This window comes from Tamandua tetradactyla, chromosome 2 (genome assembly GCF_023851605.1).
Source record: "Tamandua tetradactyla isolate mTamTet1 chromosome 2, mTamTet1.pri, whole genome shotgun sequence".
Lineage (NCBI taxonomy): Eukaryota > Metazoa > Chordata > Mammalia > Pilosa > Myrmecophagidae > Tamandua > Tamandua tetradactyla.
The window spans coordinates 210,830,151-210,843,859 of record NC_135328.1 but is presented as its reverse complement, the minus strand read 5'-3'; the positions used below and the strand labels follow the sequence as shown (position 1 = coordinate 210,843,859).

The 13,709-nt window shown below is 53.8% G+C and overlaps 1 protein-coding gene across 5 annotated transcripts in view; it reads left to right on the top strand.

Moving 5' to 3' along the window:
• KAZN (kazrin, periplakin interacting protein) overlaps positions 1-13,709 on the top strand; it is a 1,164,933-nt gene that overhangs the window by 1,100,983 nt on the left and 50,241 nt on the right. For all 5 annotated transcript variants that reach the window (XM_077151225.1, XM_077151228.1, XM_077151227.1 and 2 more), the window contains 3 exons: positions 5,706-5,892; positions 9,364-9,494; positions 12,628-12,678. In XM_077151225.1, coding sequence (XP_077007340.1) covers positions 5,706-5,892; positions 9,364-9,494; positions 12,628-12,678 — 369 coding nt within the window. The remainder of the gene's footprint in view (positions 1-5,705; positions 5,893-9,363; positions 9,495-12,627; positions 12,679-13,709) is intronic.

The window sequence follows — 13,709 nt, the reverse complement described above, 5'->3', positions numbered from 1 at the left end:
CAAGACCCCTGTTCTCCCAGGTCTTCCCTATGCCCTGATGATGGACAGATATATCCTCTCTGCTTTGGGGCACCAGTCTTATGCATCCTGAGGGTATCCTGGTCTTTTAGGTGAGGGAACCAGCTCACCTCGGCTTCTGCTCCCAGCACACCCAGGTACTAAACCTGATTCCGTTCTGGCCTCCTCCTTTTGACAGGCATCACCTCACACCCTCTGTTAGCATGAATATTTATGGTGAAGGTGTCCAGCTTAGGCATGCATGTGGTCGTAATGTCGGCACAGGTATTGTCTACCTGGTGTTAGCCCTGAGGCAGAAGGAAGGGGCTTAAGCAAAGCCGCAACAGCTGCAGTCTTGATTGGGAGTCAGCCAACTGTACATCTCCTCCATTCCCTACCACACACAGAATTCCACAACCCGGAGGCCTTGAGGACCTGCCTTCTCTGGGCTGTGTTGTCAGCAGGCTCCACTCCACTAAAGCACTGCTGGCCAGGATGCTTTGACCAGAAGGAAGACTCCCATCCTGCAAGGTGCCTTAAGTCCTTGGGCTGCAAGCAACAGAAAGTGGCTCTGGCTAACTGAATGGGGGTGTACTGGAAAGCTGTCAGGAGCTCACAGGGGCAGTGGGAAGGTAAAGGGCCAGGCTTGAAAACAGGCAGAAACCAAGGCAGCTGCAGAAGTGGGGAAGCCAGACTCCATGATGGAAATGGTCTGCTTAGCACTCACTGCTGGGAGGGTGAATTCTTTGGTTAAAAGTCTCATCCAGTGGAAGTATCCAAATGGCCCATATCAGATTACTTGCTTACCCCTTATTTAAGGGGCCTGGCTAATGGGTAATATCTTAAGTGGACCCCAATGCTGATGGGTACCCTAGACAGAAGGAGCAAGACATTTTTGGAGCACAGGGGCTTGCCCAGGCCCAATGAGTAGCAGGGCTTCCATAATCCCTGATGGCAAATTGCTTGGGGGAGGCCTTTGAAAGGACATCCAGTCCCTTTCTGCCCTTTGGTGATCCCTCTGACCTTGCCTCCTGGCCTTTCACACAGGGACTGGGAGACAGGGCTGCCAGACCCCAAGGTCACAGGCATCCCCCAAACATTGCTTCTGTCCCCAGGAGCCCTGGTCCTGCCACAATCACTTCCCATCGGGGCTGCTTCTCCCCAACAGGAAACTGCCTTAAGTTCCTCCATACCCTGTAAACAGGTTTCTCAACCTCAGCACGACTCACATTCACTCACATCCACGGCTGGATGATTATTTGGGGTCTGGGGTCTGTGCTGAAGGACATCTAACAGCTGCCCTAGCTGTTCCCCACCACACCTCCAGGGGTGACAACTGAAGATATTGCCAGACATTGTATTTCCGTGAGAACTGCTGCTCTGTAAAGTGTCCAGTGTGGGAGTCTCTCCCCTTAGGACCCATGTTTGTTTAAATATGTGTCTCTACTTGGTCATTTAGGTCCAGGTTTGGTTTTGGCATTTTCTAGTTGTGTGACCTTTGACAAGGAACTTAACCCATGTGAGCCTCTATTTCCTCATCTATAAACTGGGTCTATGATACTTCCAGGGAGGCCGGGAGAAGAAACGAGGGGCAGGTAGAATTGGGGCAGCACTGGAGATACTCTAAACTTGAGCCATTGTGCACCAGCCTAGTGCTAGACTCAGCTCCATCCTGTCTTCAGGCCATGCTGGGACTGATGAGCAGGAGATTCTACTTCCAGTGGCAATAACTGGTCATGGTGTAACCCTCAAAAGAGTCACTTTTAACCTGCCAGGGGCTCCTCATTTTCCTTATCTAAAAATGACACAGCCATAGCCCCGGTGGGTCAGAAGCGGTGAGGGATGAGTGAACCTGCGTTCAGAAGCAGGAGGTGGGATTGAGGTGCAAGGTGCTGAGAGAGGGGGTCAGGGTCTCAGTTCCTTTATAACAGCCCTGCTCTGGGTTGGCATCACTCCTGCCTGCTGTCAGCTCTGGGGCATCCAGCCAGCCCCACCAAGCACCATTTTTTTGGAGCCTGGGTCACTACTCTCTCAGACCGTCGAGGCCAGCTGGCAAAGCCTGTGCCCACAGGCAGCTTTGAGGTCAGGGCCTGAGTCCAACATGTCCACCAGCTGAAGCCTCCACTGTGTGTCTCCGGAGTTACCCCTCCACACCCAAGCCAGCTTTTAGTGGGGGTGGCACTGAGCTGATGCGGGTGCCTCCACCCTGGTCCCACTGCCATGGGTCCTGTAAAGAGGGTCCCAGCCAATGTCCCAATGTGGAGGCCCTGGCTGTCACTGTATTTGGTTTACTAACACAGGAAAAGGGTGGTTAAGCCAGTCGACATGTAGCTGATATGATGCTCATTTAGTGCAAATGCACAGAATCCGTGTGGCGGGAAGCCAGAGAGAACACAAAGCCTTCTTATGTTTTCTGGGAGGGTTCCCACCCAGGATCCTCCGGCCTTCGGCCAGGAGAGATGATGCCTGGACAAGCACTAAGCCCTTGAAAGCCAAATGAAGGATTTGGATGAGCGACCCTCTCACAGGGCTGGGAAATGGCCCCCACCCACCCTGAACCAGAGGGAGCTGAGGGCAGAGTGCGTGCTCCTCCCTCCCCCTCCTGCCTCCCGGGTCTTACTGGGCAGCGTTAAGGAGGGCATGGAGCACCCTAACTCCATCACTATGGCCGAGTATCGAGCGCCACAGAAGCAGACAACCTTGTGAGGGAGGAATTGTTGAATAATTAGACCCGCAGATGTTTACTGTATTTCAACCATGGTCCAAGCAGACTCCATAGCAGCCATGGGAGGGCAGTGCTGTCAGTGTCCCCACCAACCAGATGACACAGAAGCTTGGAAAGGAGCTGGGGGCTCCCTCAGCATCCCAGAACCAGGGCATTGCAGAGCCGGGATCAAATCCAGGGAGTTCTAGTTTCAAAGCCTGCACCCCAAAGTACTGGCTAGGGCTTGGGCTGCCTCGACCCACACCTCCAGGGGGCACTGTATACATGGCAATGACCAGTGAGGATCCTGAAGCTCAGAGGGGTGGAGTAACTTACTGAAAGTCACACAGCAGGTAAGTGGCAGCAGTGGAGTCTGGACCCAGTGCTGTCTGACTGACACACGGAGCCGGTTTACCAATTCACAAGTGCTCGGCATTCCTGGCACAGAAGGGGTGGAGGCTCAGAGATGAGAAGAGGATATGAGAACTCAAGGGGAGCTCCCAGCATTAAATCATATTTACTAAGAGAGAAAAATGCTATATAAATTGCCACAGGGAATTGATCAAGTGCAGCAGTGAGTTTTGTGTGTGTGTGTGCGTGCGTGCGTGTGTGTGCATACACAAGTGTTTAAATGCAACTTTATCTGCCTCGTCTCCCCCTCACATCTCTGCTGTAGCTCTGTGTCTGAAGGCTTAAACACTGAGTGCGCAGGGTGGACAATCTATCCAGACAACAGCAGGGCCCCCAGAAAGTCCAGTAGGGAAAGGACAGTGATGCTACACTCCTGGGGTCCTGGCTAGAAACCAAATCCCTTTCTCGCATCTTCATGTACCACCTTGAAGGGGACTTGTTTCAGGGATGGTGGGCATCCCTGTGCTTTCACTGTATGTAGCTGGGAGCATCTGCAAGAGGGGAGAGCTAAGGGTTCATTAATTTATGATGGCAAACCCACGTTAGCTCAATTCTCTTCCAGTCCCACTTTCAAGGCAGCCAAGATGTATTTGTCAGGAGGAAGCAAGGAGGTGGGCATCACCTCCCCCAAAACACTGCTGGTGAGTGGTGCCAGCATGGAAGGCCAGCTGGACTGCTGCTGGGAAGCTGGTGCACATGGTTCAGGAGGAGAAAGCAGATGTGGTCCTGAGTGAGGTGTGGTGGCCCTGGAAATGCGAGTCCCCATTACGCTGGTCAGCTGCAAGCACGCCCAGCCTAGTTCTTTCCTTACCCAGAGATTATGCCCTTGTTCTGTAGTGGCCAAAAAAGCTCTGATTCTGTAGGCTGCCATCAACCCAGACATTACCAAGTCAGACACCTGCTCCATTTGGTCTGCAGATTTTTACCAACTACATTTTGAATATGCTGAGCCTCAAGCTGGATATTAGGATTCCATGGTAACAGAAATGCCAACATATACTGCCTCCCGGACTTAGGGTCAGCATTGCGTATGCTGGTTGTTTCCTTGGCCTGGAGGAACATGGGCGTAATGGAAACCACGCTGGGCTCACAGCAGGCCCAATCCGGACTGTACCAGCTGTGCACTCTTACAGAAGTCACTTAATATCTCTGAGCTTCTGGTTTCTCCTCTGTCAAGCACAGATACCTACACAATTCCTGTTCACAACCCAGGGCTATTGCACTAGCACATGGGAGTAGCAGAGGTGGAAGCAAACCGGGGGCAAGGTTATTGCCTGGTTTGAGGGCACTGGGCTGGCACCATCAACTGGGCCTCCCTCCTCTGCATGGATTTATAGTGTATGGTGGCTGGTGGTAGAAGGGACGTGATTTCACAGACTACTAGATGGCACCCTAAAAAAAGATCTTTTGGTCCAGGCTTTTTGTTGTTATATTTAAATTGGTTCAGGCTTTTTATTGTACAGTTGGGAAACAGGCTCAGAGCAGGCAGCACCTTGCCTACGATACCAGCTGGTCAATGTGATGAGGGAGATTCAGGCTTTAGGCCAAGAGCCATCCATGTCTCAGCTGTTAACCTTTTTCTTAAAAGCCCCATCTCTGCCAGGAAGAACACCCGGCCTTGGGCAAGATGAGGAAAGCTTGAGGGTGAGGAGAGAGGAGATGGGGTTTTTCATTTTCTCTGTGTTCACATTAGGTGCATAGCCCACACTCAAATGGCTCTGCCATCTTTAGCAACCCCAAGAGCCTCAGAGTTCACTGGAAACCTCAGAGGGAAAGACCTCTGGGCTCCTCCCCTACTCCTCCCAATTCAGTTCCCTCGACCCTTGTGAGAGCCTGGGAAGCCAGTGAGGAAGGAGAAATCGACCCTGGTGAAAAGAATGTGCAATAGTGCATTTCCAAAATGAGCCTTTTTCTCCCCAGAAAAGAATTTGAGGTCACTTCTAATAAGGCCCCGTGTACCCCAGGGAAATAACACAAAGCTAAGGAGACATCAGACACTGGATAGAGAAAGGGAGAGCTGGGTGACCCCCCCCAGAGGTGGCCCACCTGCCCTAACTCTGTCCCTGCCTGTCCCCGGGCTTCCTCGTGATTCCTAAGGGCCACAGGTCCCAAGTGTTCTCACTGTGACCCTAAAAGGCAGGCTGAGGAGGATCTGCTCTGGTCCCAGCCTGCATTCAAGGAGGAATTTGCTGCATAGGTTGAGTATGGAAAGGCCCATCTCCTTGATGCTGGTTTGGCAGAAGGTGGTGATTTTGCTTGGCTTGAGCCTTGGTCAAGAGGTGATAGGAGGAATTAGGATAATGGAAGCCAAAGCCCCATTGTCTTACACTTTCGTCTGTATCAAGGCTAATCCTTGACGAACCCAAAGGGATCAATGTGTCCTTGAAAGCCCGTTCTCTCCAGCGGTGCTGGCCTTGTTTTGCTCTCAGCAGGAACCTGGGAGTAATCCAGAGTGAGCTCTGGGGGAGGGGGGGGGCGCGGGGAGCCTGACTTACTGACCGGCAGAGATGCAGAAGTGGGCGATGCAGCAGGAGCAGGCTGGGAGGAAGCGGCCTCGATCTCATCTTCCTCCCGTCTCCGGCTCTCTCCCCAGGCCAAGCAGTCCTTGGCCACGCTGACCAAGGACGTCCCCAAGCGGCATTCCCTCGCCATGCCGGGCGAGACGGTGCTCAACGGCAACCAGGAGTGGGTGGTGCAGGCCGACCTCCCGCTGACCGCCGCCATCCGGCAGAGCCAACAGACGCTCTACCACTCACACCCCCCGCACCCCGACCGGCAAGGTGAGTCCCAGTCCGCTGGCCCCCCGGGCGGTGGGAAACCGAGACTTCCGGCTCATGGAAGTGAAAGGCCAAAGGGATGGCGGACCTCAGGCCCAGCCGCGTCTGAGATTCAAACAGTAGCTGCTTCTGTCTGACATCTCTCAGCATTGCCAGTCTCCGTGTGGTCCCTTCTTGAGGCTGTCTCTTTCCCCGAGGCGGTTAACTAGTCGCCAGCAGTTCTAGGGTACTAGTTAATAAAGACCCTTGCAGCCCAGTAGTCTTGAGGAAGAGAAGTTCTTGGTAGCCCAAGCAAATCCCAAGACGGACTCTGATTGGCCAGCGTGGGTCACATGTCCATCCCTGAACCAATCACTGTGCCCAGAGAATGGAAACACTGATTGGCCAGCCTGGGTCACATGGGAACCCCTGGGCGGGGAGGCTGCGGAGCTCCTTGACTGCTACTTCCATGTAGTGGCAGGACACGCGGGCAGGCAGACCTAAGTCACATGTGTTTGCTCCGAGAGCCGTGGTGGGGGCTCGGCCTCTGGGCGGTGTCTGCACCCACTGCCCAAGGTGCAAGCTCCGAACTCCTTGCTGTCCCCCACCCTCAACTACAGCCCTCTCTCCCCCAGGCCTTGTTCCTTCTTTGGGTGGCTGCGTCTGTGACAGGTGCAGGTTGGAGATAGGCAGCTGGCAGCAGTCAATGCACCAGGGGCCCTTACCCTGCTGGGTCTCTTCCCCCCCACCCCCACCCCCATCTCCAGTGGGGCAAGGGAAGCAGACACCCTGAAGGGCACGGGCAGGGCCGGCCTCTGCAGCCAGGAGGTCAGCAGGGGGATCTGTAGCCGCCCTACTGGGGATGTGACTTGGACACAGCTCTGGCCTTCGAGGACCTGGTTTGGGAGAAACCACAGGTTCTACCTTGCCTGCCTGAGTGGAGAGCGGGCAGTGAAGCTGAGTGGGGGAGAATAGGGGTGGGTGGATGGGGCACAGACTCTGGGTTACAACTGCCCGGGTTCAAATCCTGGCCCCACTGCTTACCAGGAATGTGATCTGGGCTGTGCCTCGGTTTCCCTCATGGGGTTATTGTGAAGATCAGATGTTAAACTTTCTGGAACAGGACCACATTTATGCACTTACTGGGTGAATATTACACCATCATCACTGCCATCATTGTCAGCTTTTTGAACTCTGATAGTGCAACCAATTGAAGCTGGGGAGGTAGCAGAGATTTCGTGGAGGTGGTAGTGTTTGAACTAGGGCTTAAAAACTGGATAGATGAGTAGAGCTGGGAGAAGGAAAATTCCGGGAGAGAAAAGCAAGACCTGGAGCTGGGGAGGTGTAAGGCAAGATCATAGAATGGGGTGCGTCCCCTCAGCCCTCTTCTCTACCTGCGTCCTTGGCATTCACTAGCCAGTTCTTCTTCCCTACCTGGGCATCTGCCCCTGGAGACCCCTGTCTGTCTCTGGTGCCTCAGGGCCAGACCCTTGGGCCTGCCAGGTGACCCACAGGTGATGGGCTGGACTCCTCTGTGCTGTCTGGGCCAGGCCATGCTAGAATCTGAGCCCACCCTCCTGCTGAGCAGGGGCCCTGCCTTTACTGTCTGACCCAGGTGGGGCAACTGTTTTCAGGAGGTGGAGGGAGGGGTTCAGGACTTTGAGGCCTGGTCTCAGAACTGTTTCTCATCTTGGGGATGGGGATGGGGAAACTGAGGTCCAAAGAGGGCCATACCTCATTTAGTCTTGCAGGCCAGGAATGCAACCAGCTCCTCTGGCTCCCCAGCCCCTGGTTGACAGGAGGACAGAGGTGCTATTTGAAGGCAGATGGGACTCAGGCCAGTTTCTGAGTCACATGACTGAGGAGACCCCTGCTATCCACATCTGAGTCTGCAGGATCCCTCCTCCGTGGAGCTGGCTCTGGTTTAGGAAAGGCAGGATTGGCTGGTGGCTCTGCCCTCTTCCACCTACATCCCTGGCCCTTTCCTCACATACATTCATGTTTTTGCTTTTTGTCGGACACCACCTCCTCCAGGAAGCCATCCTTCTTCTCTCTCAGCTCAGTCCTCAGTGTTCTCTGGGCTGCCATAGAACTGGAAGCTTAGTGGGATCAAAGCATGCATTGCCCTGCCTTGTTTCAGTGTTGGTGCTCTGCCAGGCTCTTCAGATGCACAGCTACCCTGGGCTTGGTACCATGTCATCCCCATTTCGCAGATAACCAAATGGTTCAAGGGATTAGAGAATGTGCCCAAAGTCACACTGCCATCTAGATTAAAGCCCCCGTCCCCAGATCCAAAGCCCTTCAGCCACCCCAAGGGACCCCATGCCCCTTGGTTCAGGGACCGGGTCTGTTCCAACGATGTGACCCCCTGCTTGCACACAGGGGAGCGTCTGAAGGGGATTGGGGGCCCTCTGGGCTGTAGCTTCTGAGCCGGGTCTTGCATTCAGTGACTATTTATTGGCCAACTGCTGGGAGCCAGGCACTGGGAGCCCTGGGATGGGACACCGGTGAGAACCTGAGGCGCCTGCCTCACGAGGCTGATGGCCTCAGTGTGCAGGCAGGTGATCTGCGCCGAAATAGAGTGACAGAGTGATTACAGAGTACAAGCAGTGAGGGAGAGGAATAAACAAAACAAGTGATTTGATTAAGAAAAAAAAGATTGTGTGGGGAGGCTGGTCACCCAGGAGCGCCTCTCTGGGGACAGGCCGAGGCAGGAACGGTGAGAATGAGCCATTGGGCAGCAGTGATGGCAGAGGCCAAGGAGGAGAGAGGGTATGTTTGAGGTGCTGTCAGGGGCCGGTGTGACCAGAGAGCAGTGACAAGCGGTGAGCCACTTAGGTGGAGCGTGGCGGTGGGCAGGCCCCGCATGAGAGCCTCGGGGGCCGTGATGAGGACAAGATGCCTGTCACCCTGCCGCTGTGTGCCGAGCTAGGAGAAGGGCAAGAGCCGAGGCAGGGAGGCCTGTTGGGAGGCTGCCACGAACTTCCAGGCGGGAGGCGGTGGTGGCTTGGACTTGGGTGGTGGCTGTGGGGTTGGAGAGACATGCACAACGTGGGGTTGTGTTTGGGAGGCACTGATGATGATGGGGGCGGGAGAGGGAGAGGAGAGGTGAGGCCATGGTAGCCTTCTGACTGCCTGCTTGGGAAATGTCCAGACCAGTTGGTTAGGATCCCCCAGGTGGGAGTGTTCCCCAGGTGGCCGGAGCAGTCGTGACTAGAGTCACCAGGTCCCAGGAACCCCTGCCTCTGCTCCCCAACATCACCCTGCCTAGGCTCTTAGTAGGCAAAGATGGATCCAGAGGGTCTGGGAGGGTCTTCCCAGCAGGTGCGCTATGGCGACATGGGGGACTGTGGACTAAGAGGGCCAGGAGCTGGGCACATCCCTTCCCTTCCCCACATCTCAGTGTTCCCATCTGTGAAATGGGGCATCAGGCAGTGAGGGCAAAAGTGGGGCCTTCCTCTCCATCCCTCACTTACCCGCTGTCCTGCTTTCCAGCGGTCAGGGTGAGCCCCTGCCACTCCCGGCAGCCCTCGGTCATCTCTGACGCCTCTGCCGCCGAAGGCGACCGGTCATCCACTCCGAGCGACATCAACTCCCCGCGACACCGGACGCACTCCCTCTGCAACGTAAGGCCAGCAGCGGCGGGGCCAGGGCCCAGGCGCCCCTGCCCTCTCCTCCCGCCCACCCAGGGAGTACTCTGGCAAATGCATTTCCTGCTCTGTTCTCTCCTCTTGTTCTCTCCTCTTGCAAGCAGCGATGGATGTGGGGAGAGAAAGAAATGAGGCCTGTTTGCTCCCTGTGTCCGGAGGGCCTGAGCAACCCAGAGAGCCCGTGTCCCCGAGGAAGGCAGGCCTGGTCAGCCGCAGGGTCTGTGCAGCCCCGGATCCCGCCCCAGGGGCCATGCCAGGGCAGTGGGCTTCCCCCAGAGGTCACCCCCGGCTGGACCTGCGACTCATTTCCCTTAGAGCAGCTCTCAGCCCCTCAACCAGGAGTGGAGCCCATCTGTGTGTGTGTGTGTGTGTTTCTGGTCATTTGGGCAGGTATCGTCCCCTTTTTATTGTCTCCTCTCCCCCACCCCCAACCTTTTTTTTTCATGAATTTTTCCAACTATCTTTTTTATTAGAATGTTTGGAAGGTTTACAGAAAACTCATGCAAAAAAAAAACAGAGTTCCCATATACTCCCACCAACAGTTTTCCCTATTAACATTTTGCATTAGTGTGATATCTTTGTTACAGTTGATGAACCAGCAATGTTATAAATATATTATTAGCCTAGCCCACAGTTTACAGTAGGGTTATACGGTATTTTACAGTTCTATGCTGTTTTTTTTTTTAATTTCCATTCTGGTAGTGCACATATAATAGAAAGTTTCCCATTTTAGCCACTTGCAAGTATCCAGTTCGGTGGTGGTAATTACATTCACAGCGGTGAGTTACTGCCACCACCATCCATGACCAAACCCACTGCTTAAGAGACATCCCATAAGATTGTTCTAAGTTGGTTAAATGCCACATCCCTGTATTTGCTTTGCTTGTTTAATCAAACACTTCTTGATGGCATCCTGGGCACCAGCTCCCAAGAAGCCACAGTCCCTCACCTCGTAACCCTTGATGAGTGGTGGAGCAGAGAGACAGACTCCCAAGGAGTCCAGGGGGTGAACTAGGTAGGAGGAAGCCAGGTCAAGGCTCAGGTGTGAAACTCTGGGGTCAGGGTGCAGTTGGCAATACAGAGGGCTCCCCTGCCGTGTCCCAAGGCAGAGTCCCACCAGGGCTAGGTCTTCAAATGCCAGGAGACCTTTTCAGGTAACGTGGCTTTATTAACCAGTGAAATAATAAAAAAGAAATAAGGTGAGCATTTTGGGAAAGACCGACAAAATAACCGTTATTTGCCAATGATATGATTGTCTTCCCAGAAAACTCAAGAGAATAACCTGAAAAGCCATTAGGACTAATAATAAGCAAGCCATAACGGTGCTGGTTGAAAATCAATTTGTAAAAAAGTGACTTTCCTATGTAGGAGTAATAATAATGCAAACATTTTCTTTGTCCATAGTAATAATGGAAAGAAGCATATAAAAATAGCTAAGACTGAACTTCAAAGAAGTTGCCTCCATCTAGTGCCGTGGGAGGCAGGAACCAGCAGCTCTGGGGCCTTGGGACTGCCCACCCCAGGACAGCGAGAAGGCCACTTGCAGGCCTGGGTCTCTGCCTATTCTTCTCTCTGGTTCTGAGGGACAGTGTTAAGTTACACGTGCAGCCAGCAGTGCTCCTGGCCCAGGGCGGAGAGGCCCAGCATTGAGCCAAGCACCCTGGAGTCTCCGTGCACATTCCAAAGGAGGAGACCTCCCTGAGAGCCACATTTTTTCCTCTCAGGGCAGGCCCAAGGGGGGCTGTGCCAGCTGAAATGCTGCTGGGAAATCCATCCTGCAGAAAGGTCTCTCCATTGGCCTCTTGAATTGCATTTGACACAGTCCTAGCCTTTTGCTCATCTTGGCCTTCGCACATACCTGCTACTCAATGCGGCAGGTCCAAGACATTTATTTCTAAGCTCACATGACACACGGTCCCTGCCACTGGGCAGTGGGTGCCTTGATAAGCCCATTATCTGTAAACAGGCATGTCAGTGGGTGCTGACCCCACCCTCTTCCCCAGAAACTGGGCAAGGATGATCCTACCCAGAATGGAATTATCTTAACTGCCTGTAGAATGGGCTCTGTTTTCAAACCTTGAGATGAGACTAAAGATTAAACTGCCATTTGTAACATTCCCTCCCCCAACCCCTCGCATTCCCCATCTCAACACATGTGCACATGGGGAAAGCTGGAAGAGCCTGAGAATAGTTCCAGATCACCCTCTGTTCTCAGGCATCTGGCCTGAGCTAAGGGCCTCACTCTGCTCTCTAATTTAGGTTGGAGAAGGTGGGTGGACACTGGTCTAAGTGGCACACATTGTTTCATCATGGGCCTAAAGCCCACACTTCCAGCAAACAACTGGACCTAGGGGTTCCCTAGTCATGACTTCTAAAGCCCAAGCAACCTGTTTGTGCCCAGGTGGGACAGGTTGATTCTCGGATGTAGCCAAGGCTTTTGCACATCTACCTTTGCCCACCCACAGGGTGTGAAGTATCTCAGAAGAAGCAGTATCTTAGAAAGACCAGAAGGAATTAGCCCCAAATTTGAGTTCTCACTCTTTTAAGTGGTGGTGCAGGCTTTGTGATACTGGACTGGACATTTTTCAATTGTAAACCTGGCTAATGAGTCCTGCCTGCACCACCATGAAAGGGGAGCCACTGCACTGAATGTGGGGCATGCTAGAGGCTAATGGACCTTAGAGACTGTTCCTGTCCCCAAATTCTTCAGTTTATTATTGTGCTTTTTCTGTAAAATTGTAGTTCTTTATGACAAGCACTAAGCATAACCAGCCTCCAGTTACTAAGGCAATGAACCACTTGGGACAGGAACTTAGAAAACTTGGCATGACTGATTAGTTGGTCAGTGGGTATTGGGAGTCAAGAAGCCAGAGCAGGCAGGACAGGGCCCCCAAGGGAGGGGTCCTGGCAGCATCTCATCTACCCCAGGCCCCATCAGGGAGCCACTTGGTTCAGGGGGTGGGGGGACGGATCCTCTCCCAGAGAGGCAGGGCAGTTCCTGAGGAATGGAAGGAAACTGCATACGGGACCCCATGCCTCAGGGGCCACCTCTGCTCTTGCGTGTCCCGTATTTCTGCTCTTTCATCTTCCTCTTCTCCTTTGGCTGCAGGGCGACAGTCCCGGCCCAGTTCAGAAGAACCTGCACAACCCCATTGTACAGGTAGGTCTGCCCCCACCCCATGCCCCTGGGCCCTCAGGCACCCCCACTGCCATGCTAGGGCTCCCAAGGCTCAGAAGTAAAGGCAAAAACTGAGTCGTGTGGGTAGGTGCTGAGCCAGGCTTGGAGCCTGGGCCTCCCCTTCCGCGTCCGTTTCTGGGCTGGTCATTGATGGGTCCTCTGCACACTGTCCTGGTGAGTGCCTTCTCCTGGCAGCTGATATTTTTAAATTTATGTAAAGGCTGATGATCCAGTCTCTTTGGGCCCCTTACCACTGGAAGCTTTTATTCATCTCAGCATTTCCACCTTCTAGCACCAGTGAAGGGGCTGCAGGGTGGACAAACTCCATGGACTTGAGATTCACCAGGGCCTGTGAGGTCATTTCTAGTCACGGGGTTCCCAGACAAATTGCATCCCCATTTGCCTCAAAGTCCACTGGGGAAGGTTATTAAAATGCACATTCCTGGGCCTTTCGCCCTACAGACTGGCCCATCTGGTCTGGGGTGGGGCCCAGAATTTGGATAGTTCTGATGTGTTTAAGAAATCGTTAGTCTCGTCCAGCCCTCGTCTTCTTCTTAGGTAACACCTCCACGTGCCTTTGCACGGAGCACTTTACAGTTTGCAAAGCACTACTACAGGTACTACCCCACAGTCCTCAGTTACCCCAAAAGGAGGACAGGTCGATTATCATCATCATCATTACCCCGTTTCACAGACCTGAAAACTGGGGCTCAGAGAGGCTGGGGGACTCTCTCTCCACCATCCCCGGAACTAGAACCCCAGCCCCCGGCCCCCACTCCTCAATGTCCCATTCTCCTATCCAAGGCCCTTGGCCGTCACAAGGCTCGAATTTCCTCCTTCCCCCTTTTCCAGACTCTCCTAGGCCCCCTTTCCCTGGTTACAGGGAACTAGTGGGCTCATTGCCGCTGCCCCCAGGGCCTCTGTCTGCCCCTCTGTCCCCCTGGGCTCACGTGACAGGTGTGATCAGGTGCTGGGTGCGTCCTGCAAGTCCTCAGCAGCCCCTGACAGTTGTG